At 42.6% G+C, this 27958-nt stretch overlaps 1 protein-coding gene across 1 annotated transcript in view; it reads left to right on the top strand.

Annotated features, from left to right (window-relative positions):
• Positions 1-27958, top strand: part of LOC108713442 (protein inscuteable homolog) — a 60381-nt gene that overhangs the window by 21596 nt on the left and 10827 nt on the right. Inside the window, exons 4-9 of the mRNA XM_041589675.1 lie at positions 1784-2129; positions 4347-4399; positions 5923-6046; positions 9677-9790; positions 13034-13159; positions 27787-27958. Of these exons, the coding sequence (XP_041445609.1) occupies positions 1784-2129; positions 4347-4399; positions 5923-6046; positions 9677-9790; positions 13034-13159; positions 27787-27958 (935 nt within the window). The remainder of the gene's footprint in view (positions 1-1783; positions 2130-4346; positions 4400-5922; positions 6047-9676; positions 9791-13033; positions 13160-27786) is intronic.

Raw genomic sequence — 27958 nt, 5'->3', positions numbered from 1 at the left:
TATCCAAGGATGTTTGTAGTTCCTTAGTCATCCAGGGTTGTGTGTAGTTCCTTAGTTATCCAGGGTTGTGTGTAGTTCCTTAGTCATCTAGGGATGTGTGTAGTTCCTTAGTCACCCAGGGTTGTGTGTAGTTCCTTAGTCATCCACGGTTGTGTGTAGTTCCTTAGTTATCCAGGGTTGTGTGTAGTTCCTTAGTTATCCAGGGTTGTGTGTAGTTCCTTAGTCATCCAGGGTTGTGTGTAGTTCCTTAGTTATCCAGGGTTGTGTGTAGTTCCTTAGTTATCCAGGGTTGTGTGTAGTTCCTTAGTCATCCAGGGTTGTGTGTAGTTCCTTAGTTATCCAGGGTTGTGTGTAGTTCCTTAGTCATCCAGGGTTGTGTGTAGTTCCTTAGTTATCCAGGGTTGTGTGTAGTTCCTTAGTTATCCAGGGTTGTGTGTAGTTCCTTAGTCATCCAGGGTTGTGTGCAGAAACAGAACTAGAGGGGGGGCGGGCCCTGGCGCAGGACGCGCAGCCGGGCCCCCTCCATAAACCCGGAACTGGCCGGGATATGCATGGCGCGCGGACTGCCGGGGGGCCCTGAGGGGGTGCAGGCCCTGGCCCGCTCGCACCCCCTGCTCCCCCGGTAGTTCCGCCCCTGGTTGTGTGTAGTTCCTTAGTTATCTTGAAATCTGAACAAGCACCCTGTAATGACATCAAAGCCACTATTAGGGATCATGGTTCCCCATATTATGTTTGCAGGGCTCTCCCTCACCAGGTGGCACCAGTTATTAACTGGTCAATTGAGCCCCAGGGAAGAGGGCCCAAAAATAAGCAGACGGGGCCCCAACATATATTACCACACCCCTGATCAACCCCATGTCACATTTTGCCAAATTCCCACTGACAATTTTTAATACCCGTCTCTTCCCCCACAAGACATGTAAATTGTACTCTGCCAGGGGACCCCAGACTGCAATAACCCCCTGTGCGCATATAATGGTGGCCCTGACATTATTTACTGTGAGATCAATCCCATCCCGATGGCACAGGGAGAATAAGCGCACGCTTTTCAGAGGCATTTATCAAGCGCGGTGTCATTATGAATTATTTAATATTTAAATGTAAATTAATTTATTTTGCAGAGTTTATTGATTAAGTTGGGGAGTTACGTAAACCCCACTAGGTACAATATAACTAATGCATATAAAGGGGCAAATAATTGGGTATATTGATATATGGATGTCATTGTCTAATGCATTGACTCTTCCTGGGGTAATTTGTGGGGCAGACTGACCCCTCAATAAGTGAAGACCCTTATGCTTCTCCTTAGAACTTGCAAACCCCACTCTGTATCATTGAAACAATGTATCAATAGTCATCTCTCCTCAATGTCCAATATTCAGGTGTTTTGGGTCACAAAGTGGCTTTGCTGGTTTCGGTTCAGTTGGGTGGCAGCTATTAGTCACCTTGGCCACCTTGAGCTGTAATCTTCTGTCTCCCTGATGGTGGTGTCAGTGGCAGCACCAGTGGGTTTGGGTTGAGTTAAAAGCAAGGGTCTGTGGGCTTCGCTGGGTGTGGGTCCTCTGGGGTAGTTATAGTTTTTCTGTCCTTTAAAAGATCTTTGAAGAAAGAGCATCACAAAGGCATGCAAGGCATTGTGGGATTGGAGTCTTTACTACCTACAGCTACATTGTTTCAGTGGTGCATGTAGTCAGGCCCAGCAGTGCACTAATATGTCTTTCATGTACAAATATGGTTTCAAGGTAGAAATGAATGTAATTGTAATGTTGTCCCTGGGTTTCAGACTGCGCATCATCCAAGTAGACTCGGTACGACGTTGGATGGATGACCTGAAGCTGATGACGGAGTGTGAGTGTATGTGCATCCTCCAGTCCAAGCCCATTGGGAAGGAAGAGGACTCCCAAAGTGACCTGTTGCTCTCCTCTCAGGGCACGGCACCCAGCAGCCTGGAGATTCTACTGAAGAGAGCGTGGATTGTAAGCACCGAGCTCACAAAAATAGTGGAGAAGCTGATGAAGAGCAGATGGAGGAGGCTGCACAGTATGGCCATCCGAATCAGCTGCCACGTGCGCTCAATGCTCAAAGAGTATCACAGCTTCAACCGCACCTCAACGGAGGAAATGCAGAAGGTACTGGGGGTTCTGTGTCCTTTCCCTTTACTAAACAAGTGTCTTTGAGATACTGAATGGTACTACATTCCTACTCCATGGCATGCTCCTCCCTTCCATGCAACCACTCCTCTTCCATCCCTTCTATTCTCTACTCCCCTGTATCTCTTCCAGTCTCCTCACTTTCATACTCCTTTCTACTACATCTCTTCCAGTCTCTTCCCTTTTGTTACTCCACTCTACTGCATCTATTCCAGTCTCCATCCTTCTATACTCTACTGTATCTCGTCCAGCCATCTATACTCTACTACATCTCTTCCAGTCTCTTCCCTTTGTTACTCCACTCTACTGCATCTCTTCCAGTCTCCACCCTTCTATTCTCTACTGTATCTCACTTCCAGCCTTTCTATAATCTTCTCTGCTGTAGCCCTTCCAGCCCTTCTATACTCAACGCTACTGCATCCCCTCCAGTCTCTTCTCTTCTTTACTCTACTCTACTGCATCTCTTCCTGTCTCGTCCCTTGCATACTCTACTTTACTGCATCTCTTCCAATCTCTTCTCTTCTTTACTCTACTCTACTTCATCTCTTCCAGTCTCATCCCTTCTATACTCTACTTTACTGCATCTCTTCCAATCTCTTCTCTTCTTTACTCTACTCTACTTCATCTCTTCCAGTCTCATCCCTTCTATACTCTACTTTACTGCATCTCTTCCAATCTCTTCTCTTCTTTACTCTACTCTACTTCATCTCTTCCAGTCTCATCCCTTCTATACTCTACTCTACTGCATCTTTTCCAGTCTCTTCTCTTCTTTACTCTACTCTACTTCATCTCATCCAGTCTCTTCCCTTCTATACTCTACTCTACTGCATCTCTTCCAGTCTCTTCTCTTCTTTACTCTACTCTACTTCATCTCATCCAGTCTCTTCCCTTCTATACTCCACTCTACTGCATCTCTTCCAGTCTATACTCTTCTTTACTCTACTCTACTGCACCTCTTTCAGTCTCATCCCTTCTACACTCTACTTTACTGAATCTCTTCTAATCTCTTTCTTTCTATACTCTACTCTTCTGCATACGTTAGAGTCTCTTCTCTTCTTTACTCTACTCTACTGTATCTCTTCCAGTCTCTTCCCTTCTATACTGTACTCTAGTGCATTTCTTCCAGTCTCCTCCCTTCTATACTCTACTCTACTGTATCTCTTCCAGTCTCTTTTTTACTCTACTCTACTGCATCTCTTCCAGTCTCTTCCTTCCCTCTGGAAGGGAAGAGACTGGAAGTGATACAGTAGAGTATAGAAGGAAATAGACTTGAAGAAATACAGTAGAGTATAGAAGGGAAGAGACTGGAAGAGATGTAGTAAAGTATAGAAGGAAAGAGACTGGAAGAGATACAGTGAAGTATAGAAGGGACAATTCTTCTATACTCTACTGTATCTCTTCCAGTCTTATCCCTTATATACTCTCCTCTATTGCATCTCTCCTAGTCCCCTACAATCTATACTATGTTTACAGTAGAATTGTGTATAAAGTGTATTGTAAGTATTAAGAAATAGAAACGTTAATCCATTTTGACCAAGATGAATGTAGAACTATACAAAGTTTCTAGGTACAGAGCTGGAGGTGAGAGATTCCACTGTGGCTAAATAACTTTCCTCAGTGATGTTTGGCTGAAACATTTCCCAATAACAAATAAAGACTGAGTATATGAATATCAAGGGGTTGTTTTTCTAGAAATAGCAGCGAGTTTGAGTTTTAAGTGGAAAGTGCCTATTTCGGTTGCTATCGATGATTTAGTTTTTCTGTAACCAAATAAACCCCTGGGCCGGGGCTCAACTGAAAATGATCTCATCTCCGAGGTCGAATTCATCACGTTGAGGGGCCCAAATCCATAACCCAGAATGCTTTGCTCACAGACACTTATCGGCGTAATGGCAGCTCAGGGATGGAAGTGAAAGATGGAAAATATAATATGAGCTTTCAGCGTCGGGAACACAATAATCACTTGTAATTAAGCCATTTGGCAGGAAAAACAAGCACAATTACATCAAACATGATGAAAAATAATATTCTATTTTGACAGGACAGGGACAGTGGGGCTGCTGGTTCCTAATGTGCTTAGAGGGGGGCGCTGGGTGTGATCTGCTGAGAGGAAGGGGGTCCCTTTGGAGCTAAAATTAAAACTCTGCATTAAATGCCGACATTAACTCCCATTCTCTCCCGTCTGCTCATTTGCAGTATGAGATGTTACTAATGGACAAGTGCTACGAGCTGACTGATGTTACTGAAAGGTAAATACCTACTCCCCTTACTCCAAAAATCAACAGCCAAACCATAATGAACCCACCCTGTATCTTCACTTCCCAAATGTTCCCCCTCTTTCCTGGTCTAATGGAAAGATCAAGACACAATTCAGCAGGAACAGTCCCTAAATGTGCTCATAGTCTGTACAGAGAGATCCCATAAAACTATGGCAGCATAGGTATTCCCTGTACTAAGCACAATTCAGCAGGAACAGCCCCTAAGTTTGCTCATAGTCTGTACAGAGAGATCCCATAAAACTATGGCAGCATAGGTATTCCCTGTACTAAGCACAATTCAGCAGGAACAGTCCCTAAGTTTGCTCATAGTCTGTACAGAGAGATCCCATAAAACTATGGCAGCATAGGTATTCCCTGTACTAAGCACAATTCAGCAGGAACAGTCCCTAAGTTTGCTCATAGTCTGTACAGAAAGATCCCATAAAACTATGGCAGCATAGGTATCCCCTGTACTAAGCACAATTCAGCAGGAACAGTCCCTAAGTTTGCTCATAGTCTGTACAGAGAGATCCCATAAAACTATGGCAGCATAGGTATTCCCTGTACTAAGCACAATTCAGCAGGAACAGCCCCCTAAGTTTGCTCATAGTCTGTACAGAGAGATCCCATAAAACTATGGCAGCATAGGTATTCCCTGTACTAAGCACAATTCAGCAGGAACAGCCCCCTAAGTTTGCTCATAGTCTGTACAGAGAGATCCCATAAAACTATGGTACATAGGTATTCCCTGTACTAAGCACAATTCAGCAGGAACAGTACCCTAAGTTTGCTCATAGTCTGTACAGAGAGATCCCATAAAACTATGGTACATAGGTATTCCCTGTACTAAGCACAATTCAGCAGGAACAGTACCCTAATTTTGCTCATAGTCTGTACAGAGAGATCCCATAAAACTATGGTACATAGGTATTCCCTGTACTAAGCACAATTCAGCAGGAACAGTACCCTAAGTTTGCTCATAGTCTGTACAGAGAGATCCCATAAAACTATGGTACATAGGTATTCCCTGTACTAAGCACAATTCAGCAGGAACAGTCCCTAAGTTTGCTCATAGTCTGTACAGAGAGATCCCATAAAACTATGGCAGCATAGGTATTCCCTGTACTAAGCACAATTCAGCAGGAACAGTCCCTAAGTTTGCTCATAGTCTGTACAGAGAGATCCCATAAAACTATGGCACATAGGTATTCCCTGTACTAAGCACAATTCAGCAGGAACAGTCCCCTAAGTTTGCTCATAGTCTGTACAGAGAGATCCCATAAAACTATGGCAGCATAGGTATTCCCTGTACTAAGCACAATTCAGCAGGAACAGTCCCCTAAGTTTGCTCATAGTCTCAAAGTTACTGTGGCACAAAAATCAATGCAGTCTGCAGCATGAATCTGATAGAACAGCTCATTTTTTACCCATCTGTGGCAAATTGGAAACATACAAATATTAGGGTTTTTTACCCCTACCGAGCATTTTATAACTTATCCCTCACCCTCCTGTAGGTGTGCATTGACAGAGGGGGATGATGCCCACCCGTCCATCAAACTGTCCATTAATGAGACTCTCACATCTGTTGGGCAGTATTTTAGTCAACTGATAAATCTTGCTTTGACTCAGGAAATAAAGGTAAGTGGTTGTTATAGGTACCTACCTCATTCATACAGGGAAAGTTCCCTCATACTGTACTGTCTAAGGGAATCAATATGGCACCTCCTCCTCCCATATGTATAAATACAAATATACAGAGAAGGAATGTTCTGGGCACACAATAAGCTATACCCTCATACTGTACTGTCTAAGGGAATCAATATGGCACCTCCTCCTCCCATATGTATAAATACAAATATACAGAGAAGGAATGTTCTGGGCACACAATAAGCTATACCCTCATACTGTACTGTCTAAGGGAATCAATATGGCACCTCCTCCTCCCATATGTATAAATACAAATATACAGAGAAGGAATGTTCTGGGCACACAATAAGCTATACCCTCATACTGTACTGTCTAAGGGAATCAATATGGCACCTCCCTCCTCCCATATGTATAAATACAAATATACAGAGAAGGAATGTTCTGGGCACACAATAAGCTATATCCTCATACTGTACTGTCTAAGGGAATCAATATGGCACCTCCCTCCTCCCATATGTATAAATACAAATATACAGAGAAGGAATGTTCTGGGCACACAATAAGCTATACCCTTATACTGTACTGTCTAAGGGAATCAATATGGCACCTCCTCCTCCCATATGTATAAATACAAATATACAGAGAAGGAATGTTCTGGGCACACAATAAGCTATACCCTCATACTGTACTGTCTAAGGGAATCAATATGGCACCTCCCTCCTCCCATATGTATAAATACAAATATACAGAGAAGGAATGTTCTGGGCACACAATAAGCTATACCCTCATACTGTACTGTCTAAGGGAATCAATATGACACCTCCTCCTCCCATATGTATAAATACAAATATACAGAGAAGGAATGCTCTGGGCACACAATAAGCTATACACTCATACTGTACTGTCTAAGGGAATCAATATGGCACCTCCTCCTCCCATATGTATAAATACAAATATACAGAGAAGGAATGTTCTGGGCACACAATAAGCTATACCCTCATACTGTACTGTCTGTATAAAGGAATATATAGACCTATTTTCGCTTTCAGTTCCCATCATGGTTGGGCCATTAAATCCGGCCCGTGCCTATTTGTAATGATACATCCAATTCCCTCAAAAAACACCTGATAAACGCACGGAATAAATTTTGGTGCCGACACACGGCGTGGTGATCTCTCATAGAGGGAGAAATAATTACTAGACATGAATCCGCACAGGAAAGCTGAAATCTGTTGTTTAGTAAATCTTGTTTGCGACGGTGCGGTGTCACCATGAATTATCCCAGTGGCTGATGTAATGCTCTGCGCTGGTGCCGCCTGTCTGCGTAATGTCTCTTCGCTGACACTCATTGCTCCGTCTCACTCCCTGCATCTTACATCATTCCCTGCACCTTCTCAGAGAAGCCTCCAACCTGTGAATCCAGTGGGACTCATTCATTATTCATCTCAATAAGGGAAAAAGCTTCTCAGTGTCGGAGCAGTTAAGGTCCCCGTGGTGCAACTGAGTCCGACCTTGGGTTGCGCCCAACTTTACTTCAGCTCTTATGTCACCATTGGCTGCTCAGCTCGTTTTTAAAATAGAGAAACCAAGTTTAGGAATTCTCTGTCAGTAATGGATTGTGCAAAGTGTCTGTAGGCTCTGCTGTCATTTCTATGAGACCCAGTGGTGACAGACTCTAAACTCTAATACCATCTGTCCTGTGATCACCTTGTCCTACTGTCTCCATCTTGTCCTACTGTCTCCCTCTTGTCCTACTGTCTCCATCTTGCCCTACTGCCTCTATCTTATCCTACTGTCTCCATCTTGCCCTATTGTCTCCATCTTGTCCTACTGTCTCCCTCTTGTCCTACTGTCTCCATCTTGCCCTACTGCCTCTATCTTATCCTACTGTCTCCATCTTGCCCTATTGTCTCCATCTTGTCCTAATGTCTCCATCTTGTCCTACTGTCTCCATCTTGTCCCCCTGTCTCCATCTTGCCCTACTGTCTCCATCTTCTCCTACTGTCTCCCTCTTGTCCTACTGTCTCCATCTTGTCCTACTGTCTCCATCTTGCCCTATTGTCTCCATCTTGTCCCCCTGTCTCCATCTTGCCCTAATGTCTCCATCTTGTCCTACTGTCTCCATCTTGTCCCCCTGTCTCCATCTTGCCCTACTGTCTCCATCTTGTCCTACTGTCTCCGTCTTGCCCTACTGTCTTCATCTTGTTCTACTGTCTCCATGTTGTCCTACTGTCTCCATCTTGTCCTACTGTCTCCGTCTTGCCCTACTGTCTTCATCTTGTTCTACTGTCTCCGTCTTGCCCTACTGTCTCCATCTTGTCCTACTGTCTCCATCTTGCCCTACTGTCTCCATCTTGTCCTACTGTCTCCGTCTTGCCCTACTGTCTTCATCTTGTTCTACTGTCTCCATGTTGTCCTACTGTCTCCATCTTGTCCTACTGTCTCCATCTTGTCCTACTGTCTCCATCTTGTCGTTGATACATAAATGTAGAATTATAGAGAATCAGAGCATTGAACATTTCACATGAATAAAGAGAAATACTCCAATAAAGAGGAACAAATACAAACTCTACTTCCCCGTATTTCTTCACCCTATAAAGTCTGGTGGTGTTCTCAGAGCATCATGGGAATGAAAGTATATCTGGATGAGGCCGCCTTTTCCCCCCGACCTATGATTCCTTTACAAGCTGTGACCCCCTGTGACCTGCCTCGTTCTCCCAAGGTCAGGACTTTCCAACACAAGGAATAAATGTGGCCTTTTCTCCAGGTTCCTCAGGATCTGCACCAACATCTCCATTATTTATGTCAATCGGTGAGGCCATTAATGAGGCCCAACTGTCCCCCAACTCCCCGGCCCACGCACAACTAATCAACTGCGGCTCTTCCCTTACTTTCTATTGACTTTCAGCTGCCACAAGAGGAGGCAGAATATTGACTCAAGGGCTTGTAAATATTTATTCTGGGCCATTCAGAGCTCAACGCTGGTGCTGATGATCCCTCTGCTAAATGCTCTTCCATTGTGAGGTCCCATGTCTTAATCCTAGTGCTCTGTTTGTACATAGGGTTTATATACAGAATGAAGTGCAGTCTGATTCTCTGATTCTTCGAACCAGCGCCCCTTCCTGCCACCATTTAGAAATATCAGTGTGAGTTTCTGGTACAAGTATGGGATCTGTTATCCAGAAAGCTCCGAATTATGGAATGGCCGTCTCTCATAGATTCCACTATAATTAAATAATAATGATTTTTAAACATGATTTCCTTTTCTCTCTGTAATGGTAAATCAGTACCTGGTACTATATAATGCATCCTTGTTGGAAGCAACACTAATCTATTGGGTTTATTTATTGTTTACATGATTTTTTAGTAGACTTAAAGTATGATGATCCAAATTACGGAAAGATCCATTATCTGTAAAACCCCAGGTCCAGAGCCTTCTGGATTATAGGTCTTATACCTACACTGTATTTTGGGGTGGGAAGAAAGTCATAATGACCCAATGCAGTTTTCTCTGTATATTTGTGTAGGAGCTGCCATATCGTTTCCTTTAACCAGTCCAGTTCTGCCAAACCTCTTCCAGAATTTATCCACTGACCCTGCTCTTTCCCTTATTTCTTGCAGAGCCTGGTTGCGGAGCTGGAGGCCTGTGATAACATCTATAGCATGGAGGGTGCAATCTGCAGTTTATACAGTCTCACCCAAGAAGGCTCTCGGCTCTGCAGTCTGGTTGCCCAGGTAAGTGTCCAGTCTTCTTCATTGCATTCAGAATTTTTTTTGTGCACAGTACAGCAATAAGAAAAGGGTGGAAGGGAGAGAGCTACAACCTGGCTCACATCTAGGGATGCACCATCCAGGATTCGGTTCGGGATTCGGCCAGGATTTTGCCTTTTTCAGCAGGATTCAGATTCGGTCGAATCCTTGTCCATGGCCAAACCAAATCCGAATCCAAATTTGCATATGTAAATTAGGGCCGGTAAGGGAAATCACATGACTTTTTATCAAGGAACAAGGATGTTTATCCATTTTTTCCTTTCCTTCCCCTAATTTGCATATGCCTTCAAGTTTTCGGATTCAGTTCAGTATTCGGCTGAATCTTTCACGTAGGATTCAGGGATTTGGTCGAATCCCAAATAGTGGATTTGTTGGATCCCTACTCACATCAGATTGTGTTCTAATAAGGAGGCTACTCACTGTACATGGGGACTAATAGCCAAATGTCTAAGAACTTGTCCTGGCATCCCCAAGCAATTTATGCCGCTTTATAAAATGGTAACGTTTCGTTTACTGTTTCTTTCCATTATTCCATTAAGGTGGGTGATTTCCATTTCAGGATAATCAGTTTTTTTAGAAAAAGAAAAGTTCTACTTTCTTTAGAGGAGACAATTCCAGTGGTTGATCCCAGTAGTGCGGTCGCCGGAGTAGGTTCAATGCTCGAAACCGTCACTTTTGATATGAAAGCCAAGATCTGTGTCAATAGTCTTCAACGTTGGAGCAGGACCACGTCGTATGTTGCCATTTCCCAGGGTCGCTCCCACATCTCGGACGGACGTTCACTCTATTCAGGTTAATGCAGTTAAGTTGTTTGGGGGTCATGTATACACAATGGATACATTTGATTTGTATCAGCTTAGCCTTGGCCAACATCAATGGTGGTAGTAAATGCCGAGCTCCGTCGCCCGGTCACTTTCAGTTACAGTAGGTATATCTGAGCTCCATTTATCATGGCAGAAGAGATGTTTTGGATTATTTGGGAGAGTCAAGACCTGGTATATAGTAGACGGAGGTTTAAACAAAGTTTGCAGCTGAAGTTTAATTTCCAGAGTAGTAGATATCAGTTGAGGGCCCATGATTGTAAATTGGCTAATTGCTACATGTTTGAGTTGGAAATATCTAAAGTTTACATTGGGAGTTAGTTGTTCCACAAGGTGCAGTTGTTCAAGTTGTTCAAGTTGACCCTCTGGATATAAGTCCTGTACATACTTGACCCCAGGAGATATCTGGAGATATCTTGGGAAGTTGTGCTGGTTCTGGGATAGTTGCCAGTCATAGTGCAGAAGGTGGCTGGGGCCTGTTCCAAGATGGCACCTTGAGGTGGTTGAGTTTGCCTTTTTGAGTGCGGTTAGGGGCCACACTTGGACCTGCGACGTGTCCTGGATGTCACAGCTCTTGTCTTGTCAATGGTGCTACGGGTATCGGTCACAGCAATCAAGGTATTAATCGATCAAAGTAGGAATGGAGCTCATCCGAAAAACGTCTGGTCCGATGCCCTGCATAGCCACGCCTCCACCCTGCATAGCCACGCCTCCACCCTGAATTCAGAATTTACTCATTTGATCTTAGATCTGCTTTCCTGCAGTGCTGCAAGGGCAGCCAAAAAAAAATGGTCAGTATAAATCCCCAAACTGGGGCACAGAAAGGGAATCTGGGCAGCTTGTTTGATAGGCTTTAGAGCACTGATACGGCATAGGGAACATTCCAAGTGTTTTTACAACTATTGACAAATTCAAGAATACAGTTTTTCTCATGAAACTTTTGCTGACTCCACAATGGGCTTAAATAGGTGATTAATGGTGATGAACGTTTGGATGTAAAGGGTAAGTTGAAGCATCTCTGAGGCATTGTTGACACTCACACATTCCACATTGTGACGCCTGCGATGGGCGCTTGGAAACGCGGCGACAATGAGGTCATTTGTGAAGTCTGAACTCCGAGAATCCTCTTGAGATTCATGCGTATCGAGTGCTGATGTTCATTTGCTGCTGAACTTTCCGGCGAGGAGCCCAGCAATGAATGTCAGCGGCAGTTTCCATTGGAGTCAGTGACCCCCAGGAAATTACATCCCTGCCCGTGAGCTGCCACACTCATTTCCATTTCAGTCGAGCCTACCTCTCTGCTAATGGAGCTGCTATGGGGTTAATCATCAATTGAGCAAAAGTCTTGCGCTTCAAAGTCTGACGCACCCGCCGCTGCAGTCGCTCGCTCTTTCTACCTCTTCGGTAACATTGGCTAGTCTTGTACATGAGCCCAATAAAGAGTTTCCCAATTTTCTCATAGGTCTCTTGTGCTACTCTAGTGGCCGCCATGTTTAGCCACAGCATTTCCCAGGTTGGTGATCAACAAAGAGGAACATGAACCCTGAACCAGAACCATCGCTCTGGGGCCTGGGGACAGACCTCAAATATGGCGGCCGTCAACCCAACTGCACAACTCTGTATGTTCCCTAAAGGAAAAGGTTGAGGTCCCCTTTTAAGAATATTTTGAGCACCCAACCAAGATAAATGAAAATATAATGAACACAATACACAATTAAGCTTCATGGAATGAACCATAACCAGACATAGAACGGCGCCCCTACTGGCCATTTATAAACTCCAGTTTGTACCAAGCCAAAGGGATCGGACTAAAGGGTAACACAAATAGACGATGGTGTATAATTGCTCGTTATTACTAAAGACTTAGTTGCTGCACAACTGGACAAACGTTATTATTCATGCTAAGAGCTATTATTATTCCTCTAATTACATGTCAGAAAATGAAAGTGATCAATAAAAGTGTCAGTAAATAGGAGTCTGACAACTCGAAAAAAACAACGACAGCGAGCGGGTCGATTCCGCATTGTACCTCTCGTTATCACTGGTCACTGAAGTCTCTTCCATCTTAATTGGTCGCTAATTAAGGCTCCAAATTGCGCAGTTTGCCGAGGATGATTCACTTCATGCCGCCGCCTCTTTGACTCTTACAGCGAGTTTAATTAATATGATATTTTGTAAATGCTAAAAGTCAATTTGATCTAATAATAGATAAATTAGATAATTTTGTTTGATTTCTGGCTAATAAAACATATTAATAAATGGGCGGGTAGAAAAGGGTAGATGGTAGGCATGGTTACAGATTTATGTCAAGGTTCAACCTAATCAGCCGAAGGGGCTTATTCACCAATGGCCAATGTCTCAGTAACAAGTCTTGGGTCATTTACAGGAAGAAGCCGTGGTGGCGCTGTTTAAGATCTGCCGGCAAGATTGCTTCCGATGTCTCCATTCGCCAGCGCTACGGTCATTGGCTTCTCTGTGCAGCGTGGAGGAAGGTCTCTGCCAGATGGAGAAGGTAAGTAGTCGTCATGGAGGTAGATGGTGGTCGGGACCATGACGTAAGGTTTGGGGAGGAAACATTGTAGAACAGATCAGTTGGAAGGTACCAGAAGGGTCAAGCAGAGCCCTAGTCCAAAGGTCAAGCCAGTGGAGTAACTATATGATACTGGGCCCCACAACAAATTCATATTCTCCTTAATTAGGGCCTCATGAGGCCCCCTGCAGCTGCAGGGTCTGCTTCCTCTGTAGTTATGCCCCTGGGTCAATGAGGATGAGGATAGTCAGGAATGTACAAGAGTCAACACAGCCTGAATGATAAAAGTCAAAATGTACCCAGGAAGCATCAAACACATGTCTTGAGGGGTTTTTAGATTTGAATTTAGTGCTAAAGAAGTGGCGTTGGTATATGATGATGTCACAATGTGGCAGGCGCACAATGACGTCATCACAGAAGGATCTTGGCATCTCCAGACCCATAGTTTTTCCACCCATATGTTGGTTTTAATGGGCAATGCGTGGTGCTCCCCTCAGGCTCAACTTTCTTAATATGGACATTTCCCCCCCTCAGGGTAATAATTCCTTGGGCCTTAAAGAGCAGCATTTAGAACTATCCAGTGGACTTTTGGTTTGTACTTGTATAGGGCACTTAATGCTGCTCTGCTGCCTGGCCTTGGGTAGGGCTTTCCATTGGAAGACTCTGGTCATATGTGGCCCTCACAAGACTGCTCAAGAGCTCTTCTGACTTTTACGGATGACCTTCTCATTTTATGACAAGCTTGTGTTGTTATGAATGACTGACCAACTCTATGGAAACCATTGGGCAGCACTGGCCTAGAGTAAGGGTGGAGATACTTCACATTGAATAATTAAATTCACTCAATAGTAGTGTGCTCTTCCTCAAGGCAAATATTACCCTTCTGGTGGCACCATAAACCTGTGGCAGATGCCCTCAAGATATTGTAAGAAAAGTGATACATTTTATAACCCTAACCCCCCATTGAGAGTTTCCTACAAAAATCTTGTAACTTTTGGGGCTTCATTTGTAACTGGAAGGTCAAAGGGCACCAAGTATTATTTCATCTTTAAGAACACAGAGGAATCTGCCAAATTTCATATAGATTTCTAGACTTTTTCTGACTAACCTGAAAGCGTTTTTATTCGAATAACTTTGTTTTTAGACTCCGCCCCACCAGCTCCATTGTTGTGTAATTGCCCCAGTGATTTAGAAAGGAATTCAGGCGGATGATGTCTGGGATGAAAGGGAAAGGCAAGACTTGTTGCCATGGAGGCTCAGGAGCTGAAAAGTGATTTGTTTGTAGGTTTTTATAATAATCATTTTCTTGTCACATCAAATAACAAGTTAAACAGACTGCGTGCCAATGGCAGCGAATGGTTAAACGAGAATGTTGCTAGGATATGCCTCGCTCTTATACAGAAGATGACTTTGTGCCATTCCTACTGGAGATCTCTATTTGAAGGGGCTCATCCCTTTGCAGCATCTTAAATATTTGGAATTTCAGTTACTTTTTATGAGAACACGGGGAGGCTGATTTATTAATTTCCAAATTCATGTTTTTGCTGAATTTTCTACATCTCCAGCATTTTTACTGAAAAACCTCATCGCTTTAATTCACATTTAATACCATTTTGTCTTATCCCACCAATCTATCATCCATATTGAATTTTGGATTAAAATTGAGTTCTACTGCATGTGCCACTCTACTGACCCAATCCAACCAAACTCAATTTAACCTGGCCAAACTGTTCTGACCCATCTACAACATAAAATGGACTTAATTCAGATGTTTAACTCAACTAAAGCTCCAACACTACTCAACTTAGCCTGGCCAATGCCTTCGGACCTAGTTAAGGGCAATTCATTCCAACTGAATATTACTCTACTGAACTCAACTCGGCTAAGCCTGGCCAACGTGTCCTGACCTATCTAAGGTGTACTCAATCCAGCTACTGAACCCAACTTCACCAATTCTAACCCAACTCAACTTTGCCTGGACAGTGTGTTTTGATGTAACTAAGGTTAACTCAATGCCACTACATGTAACTCTACTGAACTTAACTTTAATTCTGAAACAACTCAACTTAGCTCACTAATCCATCCCGACCTAGCTAAAGTCAGCTCAGTCTAACAATGTGTAACTCAGCTTCCCCAACTCAACTAAACCTGGCCAATGTATTCTCACCTAGCTACGGTCAACTCAATACGTCTAAGTGTAACTCAACACAACTTCAACAATTCCAACCCAACTCAACATAGCCTTCCCAACTTGTTCTGACCTATCTATGGTCAACGCAATCCAGCTAAGTATTAGCATAACAGACTCAAATTCATCTCTTACAACCCAACTCAACTTGCTTAACTATTTCCATTCCATCTCATCTTAAAACAATAAAATGTATCACAGGCAATCCTAACACAGTTCTTCCCAACAAAATATAAATGTAACCTAAATGAAGTTGTCCCAACCGATTGCATCCTGACTTGGCCTCATCTAACACAACTTGATTTAACTCATCTCAAGTCATTCCAACCAGCCCAGTCCTTTGCAAACCGATGATAAAGTACAAATTGAACTGCTCTGAACTTGCAGGTAATACTTGGCAGATGACAATCTAAGAAAAACATGGGTCAAGTTAGGAGGAGCCTCAATTCAAAAGCAGATCCCACCATCAGAAAGTCTTTATTCTTCTTCTTCTAGTTTCCCACCCCTTTCTCTTTTCTTCTCCTCTAGCATCAGAGTTATTGTAGTATCAACATATTTTATTGTCTGAAGGAGCCCAACTTGGGATGTAAATCAGTAGAGGAGGGAAGTCATTATTTACCCAAGTGAAGGTTATTCTGTACTGTCTGTGCTCATCCCCAGTGTGAGAGAAACAGATGAACTGGATCTTCGTGTTCTTGAACGTTCTATTCTCGTTTGTCTGTCCCAATTAGCTGAATAAGGAATCTCTTCTGCTCGATTTCTTTTCTGCACCTTTCACTGGATCTGCCTTGGGGCATGTGCCCTTCGGGTGCAATTTTGTGCCACTTACCCTCTAACAATTGTATTTGGAACTTTAAATACTAACACTGGTATAAGACCAGGGCCTAATTCGGCTGCTCATTGCCAGACAGATTCATTAACTGGTTTTCAATTAAATTGTTAAACCCTCATTTCTTCTTCTGACCTGTGATTGGCAAACAAATAAAGCCCCGGCCCGGGGCAGTAACAAACCACAACGCTGTGCTTCCTGGCGACTATTGTGGCTGATATTAATAAAACTACAGATGCCATGTTTGTATTCGCCCGTATACTGAGCCAGAGCTGTATGAATACGTCCCTCTTGTTGCGTTGCAGAGAATATGAAAGAATAAAGAAGCATTAGTGCTGCCCTGGGTACATATTTACTCTCCTGCTGCGCTCCCAATTAACCCTTTCATGGCAGTTTACAGTTCATTCTGACCAATTTCTACAGCTGATTGTGTTTTTATCAGCAGCCGTACACCGGGGGTAAAAAAAGAGGGTCGTTGACCCTAGCAACCAGGCAGCAACTGTAAATGCCAAACCTGGGCACTACAGAGCATAAGGGTAAAAAAGCCCCTTAAAAGGATACAAATAAAAAAGACTAACTGCAAACATTCAATGCAGAAATGCAAATTTGATCTGAGTTTTATTAAAGGGTCAGGGGGGAGGGCAATAACCAAGAAAACGGGGGCTTGATCCAGTAATAGGAAAAATGAAAGAAGTCATGTTCCCTAATTCCAATGTGTGAATATTCTGCCACCGGAGATGTAAGAGAGGCGTTAGAGAGGCGTTAGAGAGGCGTTAGAGTGGCGTGTCTGGGCAAGGGCCACCCTAGAACAAATAATAAATCCGTATACAAGGTGTGAGGACTACATGGAGCAAATCCTGTAACCCCTGTGGGTCTGACGCTTATTCCCAATGGATATTTATGGAGCTTTCATTAAAACATGACCCTTGTGGTTTCTGGGTTTCCAGCTGATTAGTTGCAGTACCCCTTCCCACCAGCATGGGGCAGCGGCTGATCTTTCCCATAGGGCTGCAATAGAAGAGACAGGTCAAATGTTAAGTGAAGCAAATCTATTTTATTCTGCCCCTCTGAAGTCTCAGGGTCCCCACTGCCTCCCCAGGCATGGCCAGACCCCCTATATATATCTATATAATATATATAAATCACCGATGATTGTTTAACAGGCTGGGGAGTGAAGAAAATTGACCACTGACTCTTTTAATATAGGAAACTGGGCCATCATCGCATCACTGCTGGAAAGCAAAGATGTGCACTGGGAATAATGCAAGCATATAAAAAGCCCATAGATACAGGGTTCCTTAGCATTTTTGTCAATTACCCAGAATTCCTCCTGCTTTCCATTCTTGGAGCAGCTTTCATTCTGGCCAATGCCCCACCAGGGACGTCAATTTAACGGAACCTCCCAAACCCATTTACACCTTCATAAATAAATGATTCCTCATCCTTGTCTATTCCTAAATATTTCATTCCGGAAAGTTCTGTCCTTGAGTCTGCCACTCATTTCCTTCCTTCCCATTGGCTAACGGCTAATAGGCTGAATATCTGGGGGGGATTCCCAGGCAATTGTAATTAGCTAAATAAATAATGACCACTTGCAAACTGTGTCAGAAGATCATAGCTGGCCCTTTAAATGGCATACGCTATAGGGATTATGTACCAATGGTGAATGATCCATAACGATCGCTGGAAGTTATTACTGGACCGATGGATCCGCCATGGCCTCCAAGTAGGAAATAAATCCCGGCCTTCCTATATATTTATCTTTATTCCCTATTAATAACATTGGGATCATATCACTGACCTTCCTATATATTTATCTTTATTCCCTATTAATAACATTGGGATCACTGGCCTTCCTATATATTTATCTTTATTCCCTATTAATAACATTGGGATCACTGACCTTCCTATATATTTATCTTTATTCCCTATTAATAACATTGGGATCACTGACCTTCCTATATATTTATCTTTATTCCCTATTAATAACATTGGGATCATATCACTGACCTTCCTATATATTTATCTTTATTCCCTATTAATAACATTGGGATCACTGGCCTTCCTATATATTTATCTTTATTCCCTATTAATAACATTGGGATCACTGACCTTCCTATATATTTATCTTTATTCCCTATTAATAACATTGGGATCACTGACCTTCCTATATATTTATCTTTATTCCCTATTAATAACATTGGGATCACTGACCTTCCTATATATTTATCTTTATTCCCTATTAATAACATTGGGATCAGCCATAATTTTTACCAGCCAGGTCAGTAAAATACCGGCTCCCCTGCCTCCAAGGGATGCGACTCCCCAAACTCGCTGGAATTTTGCTGCCGTGGGATAACGACTGCTGATCCCGATCAATATTTATTGAATTGACAGATAAATAGAAAATGATTTTTCAACCTTCAAGGACAAGTTGAATCCAAACAAAACAATGCAGATAAATAAACCACAATGGCCAATCCTTCCACTGTAGTTCAACTACAACTCTCGGCTCCCTAAAACTGAGCTGGCAGATGCAGGGGTTAGGGGTACAGATAATGGCAAGTGCCCAATAGCAGAGGCTTTCCTCCATAGGCCCTTGATTTATTGGCAGGATTTACAGTAGGGCAGTTCCAATGTATATTATTATTTATCTCTCTTTAGTGGGCCTTGCCCAAATGACTTTACACCCCTCTCAGATACAGTATTGGGTTCTGGTTTCCCACAGAATTCCTGTAACAAAACAATGAATATTTCTACATAACTGCAATGAATAATGTCTCCTGTATGGGAAATCATTTGCTGTCTCACACTACCATCTGCTGGTTAGTAAGGGAACTGCAACTCTTCAGATTCAATGGGAGGGGTGGAACTGACAATTTTTATTCTATTTTCCATAATGATGTGTCTGACTCCACTCAAATGCTTCCGTGTGTCCACATAGACGCCCCACATCCATTTATGTCCTCTAGGGGTGCTGTTTTATGGATAAAGATTTCAGGTGTGGCAAGAGACATGGCAGCACCCTCCCATATCTTCAAATATCATTAGAGAGAGAGAAATGTAAACTGAGAAGCTTTACAATCTGTACAATCAATCAATAGATTAAAAGGAAACTAAATAGATAAATAGAGATCAATTATTAAACATATAGGTGCCTATGATGGAATAGAGGGCTGTACAGACTATGAGCAAACTTAGAGACTGTTCCTGCTGAATTGTGCTTAGTACAGGGGAATACCTATGTACCATAGTTTTATGGGATCTCTCTGTACAGACTATGAGCAAACTTAGGGGACTGTTCCTGCTGAATTGTGCTTAGTACAGGGAATATCTATGTACCATAGTTTTATGGGATCTCTCTGTACAGACTATGAGCAAACTTAGGGACTGTTCCTGCTGAATTGTGCTTAGTACGGGGGATACCTATGTACCATAGTTTTATGGGATCTCTCTTTACAGACTATGAGCAAACTTAGGGGACTGTTCCTGCTGAATTGTGCTTAGTACAGGGGATACCTATTCTGCCATAGTTTTATGGGATCTCTCTGTACAGACTATAATGAAACTTAGGGACTGTTCCTGCTGAATTGTGCTTAGTACAGGGAATACCTATACTGCCATAGTTTTATGGGATCTCTCTGTACAGACTATGAGCAAACTTAGGGACTGTTCCTGCTGAATTGTGCTTAGTACAGGGAATACCTATGTGCCATAGTTTTATGGGATCTCTCTGTACAGACTATGAGCAAACTTAGGGACTGTTCCTGCTGAATTGTGCTTAGTACAGGGAATACCTATGTACCATAGTTTTATGGGATCTCTCTGTACAGACTATGAGCAAACTTAGGGGACTGTTCCTGCTGAATTGTGCTTAGTACAGGGAATATCTATGTACCATAGTTTTATGGGATCTCTCTGTACAGACTATGAGCAAACTTAGGGACTGTTCCTGCTGAATTGTGCTTAGTACAGGGGATACCTATGTACCATAGTTTTATGGGATCTCTCTGTACAGACTATGAGCAAACTTAGGGACTGTTCCTGCTGAATTGTGCTTAGTACAGGGGATACCTATTCTGCCATAGTTTTATGGGATCTCTCTGTACAGACTATAATGAAACTTAGGGACTGTTCCTGCTGAATTGTGCTTAGTACAGGGAATACCTATACTGCCATAGTTTTATGGGATCTCTCTGTACAGACTATGAGCAAACTTAGGGGACTGTTCCTGCTGAATTGTGCTTAGTACAGGGAATACCTATGCTGCCATAGTTTTATGGGATCTCTCTGTACAGACTATGAGCAAACTTAGGGGCTGTTCCTGCTGAATTGTGCTTAGTACAGGGGAATACCTATGCTGCCATAGTTTTATGGGATCTCTCTGTACAGACTATGAGCAAACTTAGGGACTGTTCCTGCTGAATTGTGCTTAGTACAGGGAATACCTATGTGCCATAGTTTTATGGGATCTCTCTGTACAGACTATGAGCAAACTTAGGGACTGTTCCTGCTGAATTGTGCTTAGTACAGGGAATACCTATACTGCCATAGTTTTATGGGATCTCTCTGTACAGACTATGAGCAAACTTAGGGGCTGTTCCTGCTGAATTGTGCTTAGTACAGGGAATACCTATACTGCCATAGTTTTATGGGATCTCTCTGTACAGACTATAATGAAACTTAGGGGACTGTTCCTGCTGAATTGCACTTAATATCAATATGGTTTCAAGATTCAGAGAACTAATATATATATATCATTTTTTTTTTCTAGTTGCTTCATTTGCTGTAAACCTAAAACTTCAGCCCCAAACCCGACACTATGTGACATTCTTGACAAGTGGGGATAATGAGACATGGGGAACGGGCAGAATCCGCTGATCAAAACAATATGAATTATTGAAACATTCGAGTGAAACTCTAGTTTGTACGAGTACGAGAAATTCCTCGTTTCTTAGACATTTCGGGCTGCGTGTTTGTTGTTGTTGGTTCCGGAGACCCGTGGGGGGGGGGTGGGGGTTGGAATTACATTCGGAATTTAATGTCTGACCTCCTTTCCAGCATTGTGTCATTATTATGAGAGTGAGTGACAGCTCTTGAGCCACATTGCATTTAATGAACTCTCCGCTCCCCTCGACTCGATACACCGCATGAATTATTTAGTGGCCGGCGTATCCTGATTTGCAGCAAATGGAACGGCCAAGACTTGAGCTCTAATAATGGCGCCGAGGGAACGCGCCGCTCCTTTAAACACAAGTTCGTTAGTTGTGACCAATGTGAGGCGAGGGGGACTCGGAAACATTATGTCAATGAGGCGCTTGGTTTGTTCGTTAATAAATCAGGGGGCGCAGACTGTGCCGGGGGTGATCGTTAGCTCAGATGGATGGCGCGTCTCGTTTGCTGCCATTAGTAATTCCCTCTCTTCCAGGAGATACCGGTGGCCAAGTCGCCGCAGAACAAAGATGGAGGGAGATTTAAGGAGGCGGCTGAGGAAATGCGCAATGTCAGCACTTCTGGGCAGTTTTCTCATCTGATGCCTCTCGTTTCCTTTCTTGTGCCCCCGGGCAGCGCCAACGATAAACTTTCTAATCCAGAAATTCAACTCTTTTAATGCAGGGAGAGCCGTTGACTTTTTTGCTGTATGGGCACAGGATCTGCCCCCTAAAATGGCAAGAGGGACAGAGGAACCCCTGAATTAACACCGGTCGCCATATTGACTTGCTATAGGGTCTTTCTGGGCAACACATCAGACCCATTATAGTCAAACATGAGTCTTCACTTATATTGGAGCTTTGTGTGTCCAACCAGCGTGTGTTGCAACTTACCCTGTGGTCAAAAGCAGAATAAGGTTCTCTGGCAAGTGGACAACTGATGCCTAAACATTGGCTCTCTCGGCTATTAGTAGCCTCGGGCAACAGAACCACACACGGTCCACTAAAGTCTGCATGTGTCATATCTGCTTGTGACTTCAGCTTGGCATAGGCCCAAATACTGCCTTATCCTTATTCATGGGGTCTTAATACCCTGGACCACATATTTCCTTCCTCTTGACTGGAGTGATAAATACAGGGCCAATTCCATGTATAATACCCAGAACACACAGCAGATAAATACAGTGCCAATTCCATGTATAATACCCCAGAACCCACAGCAGATAAATACAGGTCCAATTCCATGTATAATACCCCAGAACTCACAGCAGATAAATACAGGGCCAATTCCATGTATAATACCCAGAACACACAGTAGATAAATACAGGGCCAATTCCATGTATAATACCCCAGAACACACAGCAGATAAATACAGTGTCAATTCCATGTATAATACCCAGAACACACAGCAGATAAATACAGGTCCAATTCCATGTATAATACCCCAGAACTCACAGCAGATAAATACAGTGTCAATTCCATGTATAATACCCCAGAACACACAGCAGATAAATACAGTGCCAATTCCATGTATAATACCCCAGAACACACAGCAGATAAATACAGGGCCAATTCCATGTATAATACCCCCAGAACCCACAGCAGATAAATACAGGGCCAATTCCATGTATAATACCCCAGAACACACAGCAGATAAATACAGAGCCAATTCCATGTATAATACCCCCAGAACCCACAGCAGATAAATACAGGGCCAATTCCATGTATAATACCCCAGAACACACAGCAGATAAATACAGGACCAATTCCATGTATAATACCCCAGAACACACAGCAGATAAATACAGGGCCAATTCCATGTATAATACCCCAGAACACACAGCAGATAAATACAGAGCCAATTCCATGTATAATATCCCAGAACACATAGCAGATAAATACAGTGTCAATTCCATGTATAATACCCAGAACCCACAGCAGATAAATACAGTGTCAATTCCATGTATAATACCCCAGAACACACAGCAGGATAAATACAGGGCCAATTCCATGTATAATACCCCAGAACACACAGCAGATAAATACAGGCCCAATTCCATGTATAATAGCCCAGAACCCACAGCAGATAAATACAGGACCAATTCCATGTATAATACCCCAGAACACACAGCAGATAAATACAGGGCCAATTCCATGTATAATACCCCAGAACACACAGCAGATAAATACAGGGCCAATTCCATGTATAATACCCCAGAACACACAGCAGATAAATACAGGGCCAATTCCATGTATAATACCCCAGAACACACAGCAGATAAATACAGAGCCAATTCCATGTATAATATCCCAGAACACATAGCAGATAAATACAGTGTCAATTCCATGTATAATACCCAGAACCCACAGCAGATAAATACAGTGTCAATTCCATGTATAATACCCCAGAACACACAGCAGGATAAATACAGGGCCAATTCCATGTATAATACCCCAGAACACACAGCAGATAAATACAGGGCCAATTCCATGTATAATACCCCAGAACACACAGCAGGATAAATACAGGGCCAATTCCATGTATAATACCCAGAACACACAGCAGATAAATACAGTGCCAATTCCATGTATAATACCCCAGAACACACAGCAGATAAATACAGGGCCAATTCCATGTATAATACCCCAGAACACACAGCAGATAAATACAGGGCCAATTCCATGTATAATACCCCAGAACACACAGTAGATAAATACAGGGCCAATTCCATGTATAATACCCCAGAACACACAGCAGATAAATACAGGGCCAATTCCATGTATAATACCCCAGAACACACAGCAGATAAATACAGTGTCAATTCCATGTATAATACCCCAGAACACACAGCAGATAAATACAGAGCCAATTCCATGTATAATACCCCAGAACACACAGCAGATAAATACAGGGTCAATTCCATGTATAATACCCCAGAACACACAGCAGATAAATACATGGTCAATTCCATGTATAATACCCCAGAACACACAGCAGATAAATACAGTGCCAATTCCATGTATAATACCCCAGAACACACAGCAGATAAATACAGGACCAATTCCATGTATAATACCCAGAACACACAGCAGATAAATACAGTACCAATTCCATGTATAATACTGATGTGATCCCTAGTCAAATAATTAGATCACATGCATGATGAGGTCCTCACCCAATGGGATTTTCTGGGCTTCTTGACTGATATGTGAATATAACCCAATCAGATATCAGCATTTTATGTCCAAAACATTAGCCAATAATCTGTTGCCTTGTAGGAAGGCAGTATTGGTCCATGTGGAGGCAGCTTTACTGTACTTTACACTTTGTTGTTTGCATGTTGCCATTTTTTTCTATTTCTGCAATGTTTAAGGCTGATCTTTACACAACAGCTGATGAGTCTTCAACCAATTGGAAATCCAATCAGATATCATCCCCATAGTCCCAAACACCACCCAATAATCTGTTAAATTGATGAGCAGCTTAGTAGGAAGGCAGTATTGGTCCATGTATTTACTATAGTTTGCACTGTTTGTGTCCAAGGCTGATTTTCTTTACACAAATTTACATGTTACACTTTATACTTACTGGACAGGTTTGTACCAGTGGCCTTGTCCTCACCCCATGGGATTTTCTGTACTTCTTGATTGATATATTTCCGCAATGTCCAAGGCTGATCTTCTTTATATGTTTACATGTTGTTTACACTTTACCTCCAGTAATCACTTTCAGTGATCCCCGATTTAAACAACTGGATCATGCATGGCCTGTTTATACTCATTGGACAAGGTTTGTACCAGTGGCCTGATGAGGTCTTTACCCAATGGGATTCTCTGGATTTCTTGCCTGATCTATTTCTGCAATGTCCAAGGCTGATCATCTTTACATGTTGTTTACACTTAGTTTACAGTAATTCTATTTATTTCGGTGCTGCCCTAATTTACTCAAGAAGTGGGGCATAAACAGTTTCATTATACAATTATGACAAATATTTGGTTCCTAAAGATACAACTTTCAGAAGGACAAGGAGACCCACCCTGTACTCTAGTACCCACTCAATGCCCCCAGCCATCAGTGTGCCCATAGTCTAATGGAAACACCAAGCATTATGGGATAAAATGGCACAAACACAGAGGTTACTCGTGGCTGCAAGTCTTTTAAAGAAGCAGATGTCATAGAAGCAAATGAAATTTACCACAAGGGACGGACAAAAATAACTCCTGCAAGTCACTTGGCCTCAACGCTCCCACTTTTATCATATCCCGAGCGGCGCAGAATTAATATAGCCTTTAATTGATTGCTGTAATAAAAGAATAGAATGCACAGGGCAGGGATCCAGTTCCCTTCTGAACATTAATTCTAATTATACCCATGCTTGGATCAGCAGCTTTTGGAAGATAAAACTGTGCTTAAAAGATTGTTCCTCACGCCAATGAATCATTAGCGGGACGCTGGCCTTTTCCTTCTGGCCTTCGGGGTTTATTGAAAATCTCATGAAAAAATACCAAATATTTCAAAGACACATATTTTTTAATAATCAAGGGGAAAAAAAAAGGTAGGTGGAGCTTTTGAACGTTCTGCAGTGGTTTTGGCCGCTTGGTCGGACCCTGTAGAGTATGAAATCTGCATTCTTATTGGCTAAACAGGAATGACCTTGGCATGGTACAAGGTCCAGTGCAGCCTGCGCTATGCATCATAATTATTTGCTGATTGGCCAAGTCATATGTGGATTTAATATGTTTCCAGGACTGAGGTGGCAACCATAGACCCTGGAGACAGTCGTGGGGTGAGCCAGACACTACGTGTCCCTGAAACTGTTGCAGGGAAGAGGCAGAGATCTGAATTTTGTACTTTTTTCTAGTAGTTGCTCATTTGTCTCCCTAAAAAACCGCTGTGTAGGTTGTTACAGTTCAAGTGGGATGCACTATATCCTTGGTGACCAACCAACAGCCGGTGTAGGATCCCTAGGATCTTAGGAGAAATCCCTATGATGAGCGTCTTCTTTGCAAGGAGTTGTAAAACCCTTAGTTGAACAGAGCAACAAGCAGATGTAGATTGTCAACAACAGTCAAAGGATTCATTGGGATCAGAGTAATGAGCAAAAGGATGAAGGTCCCTCAGCTGATGGAGCCATTCTACAGCAATGAGCAGCAAGAAAATGAGCACATGGGAGCAGATCCGCATCATGGAACAGGCCATCACTCAACAAGCAGATGGAGCAGGTCCAGAAACAATGAACAGCTGTAACTCAGCAATGACTACGTGAGCAAGAAAAAGTCAACAGAATTGACTAACCAAGGACGCTGAGGACTGAACATGACTTGTGATGTCTATGGTATATGTATGTATATGTAGAGGTTTTGAGAACTAGTTCTGTAATGGTAAATTGAGTTCTCCTTTCTTCAAGGTCTCCAATCTCAAGGGACTGGGTCTGACTGGCCTCAACGAGTGCCTGAGGATCTCCAGTTGGGATAAAACCAGGGACAATTCCCATCAGAACTTTCTTATTTCCACCTTAAGCCTAAATAACTTCCACACTATTTGGCACTTACTCCATCTAATTGCTGCAGAGAGGGCCCTGGATGTGTGGTTCTTTGGTGGACCCTAGGAGGTCCAGTCCAACACTGTCAAGGGATGTCCTGGTGTCCTCTGGATAGATCTACTGGTAAGAGAGAGGTCATATCCACTCTCCATTCTTCTAATTCAATGTACAATACCAGCGAGGGGAATTTATATTCATAAATCAGTTTCCTCATCCCCTTTATCTGTTTTGTTGCTCTTCTCTGTCTTCTTATATATAATGTCCTTTTTTATTTTTTTTTCAGAATTACTCCAGCTCCGTTGGGTTTATACCCCTCTAGACATAAATGTATAGTTCAACACAATCTCCCAAAAAAACACATACAGTGTTTGTATTTGAGAAAGGCTATGGGATTATAGAAATGTCTGATGCTTTCAAGCTGCAATTCTATTGGTTCATTCCAGAGCTAGTCATGTGTTTGGCGTTTCGAGGCTAAAATAAAGGGGTATTTTGTAATCCCGCATGGAATTGCAGTCGCATTGATTCAAAGACTCTCATTGTAACTGGCTGTAATGAATCTTGACGTGATTAAAAACAAAACAAGCACGACTAACGAACCAATTTAGCACTTATTAATCTGAATTTATTGAAATCAGTGCGACTCGGGCATTGATCCAATTTGAACAGAAAAGCAGATTTCTGTGTTTTTATTTCCCCTAACCTTCAGAAACGCACAAATCGCATGAAGAAATGTCATTGAGCGTTAAATTAAATCATATGGTGGAGAATCATGAGCTCATAGTGAAGAAATATTTGAACAAGGAATTATTTTAAGCAAATACCTAGAGATTTCTCCTTTCTCAATAGAAAGTGAGCAAAAAATTAGGTTTACTTCCCCTTTAAACCCCTTTAGCTGCTGCCTGCAGATTGTGGGTAATACAGGAGGGTATAACGAGATGGGAAACAGGGGCTCATTACTCTTAAGAGTCAACTGAGCTCTAGGCTAGGGTTTTATTTTGAATTAAAGGGCAAGTAGCACACAACTAACAATTGCAAATGTTATTGCCTCTATTTGATTAACGAATAAGCAATCATTGATGGTAATACTGTGATTGAAAACTGACGGCTCATTTTCCAGGTGGACGGGATCTTGTGTCTGACAGATATGTTGACGGATGAGACTCAGCCAGAAGCAACGAGAGCAGAAGTGGCAGCGGTTATAGCCCAGATCACGTCGCCCCAACTCCCTTTCACCCAACATCTCAGCAGCTTCCTGGAAAACATGGAGGAAATTGTGACCGCTCTGCTGA

Source organism: Xenopus laevis, chromosome 4L (genome assembly GCF_017654675.1).
Source record: "Xenopus laevis strain J_2021 chromosome 4L, Xenopus_laevis_v10.1, whole genome shotgun sequence".
NCBI lineage: Eukaryota > Metazoa > Chordata > Amphibia > Anura > Pipidae > Xenopus > Xenopus laevis.
This window is presented reverse-complemented; position numbering and strand designations above follow the sequence as displayed.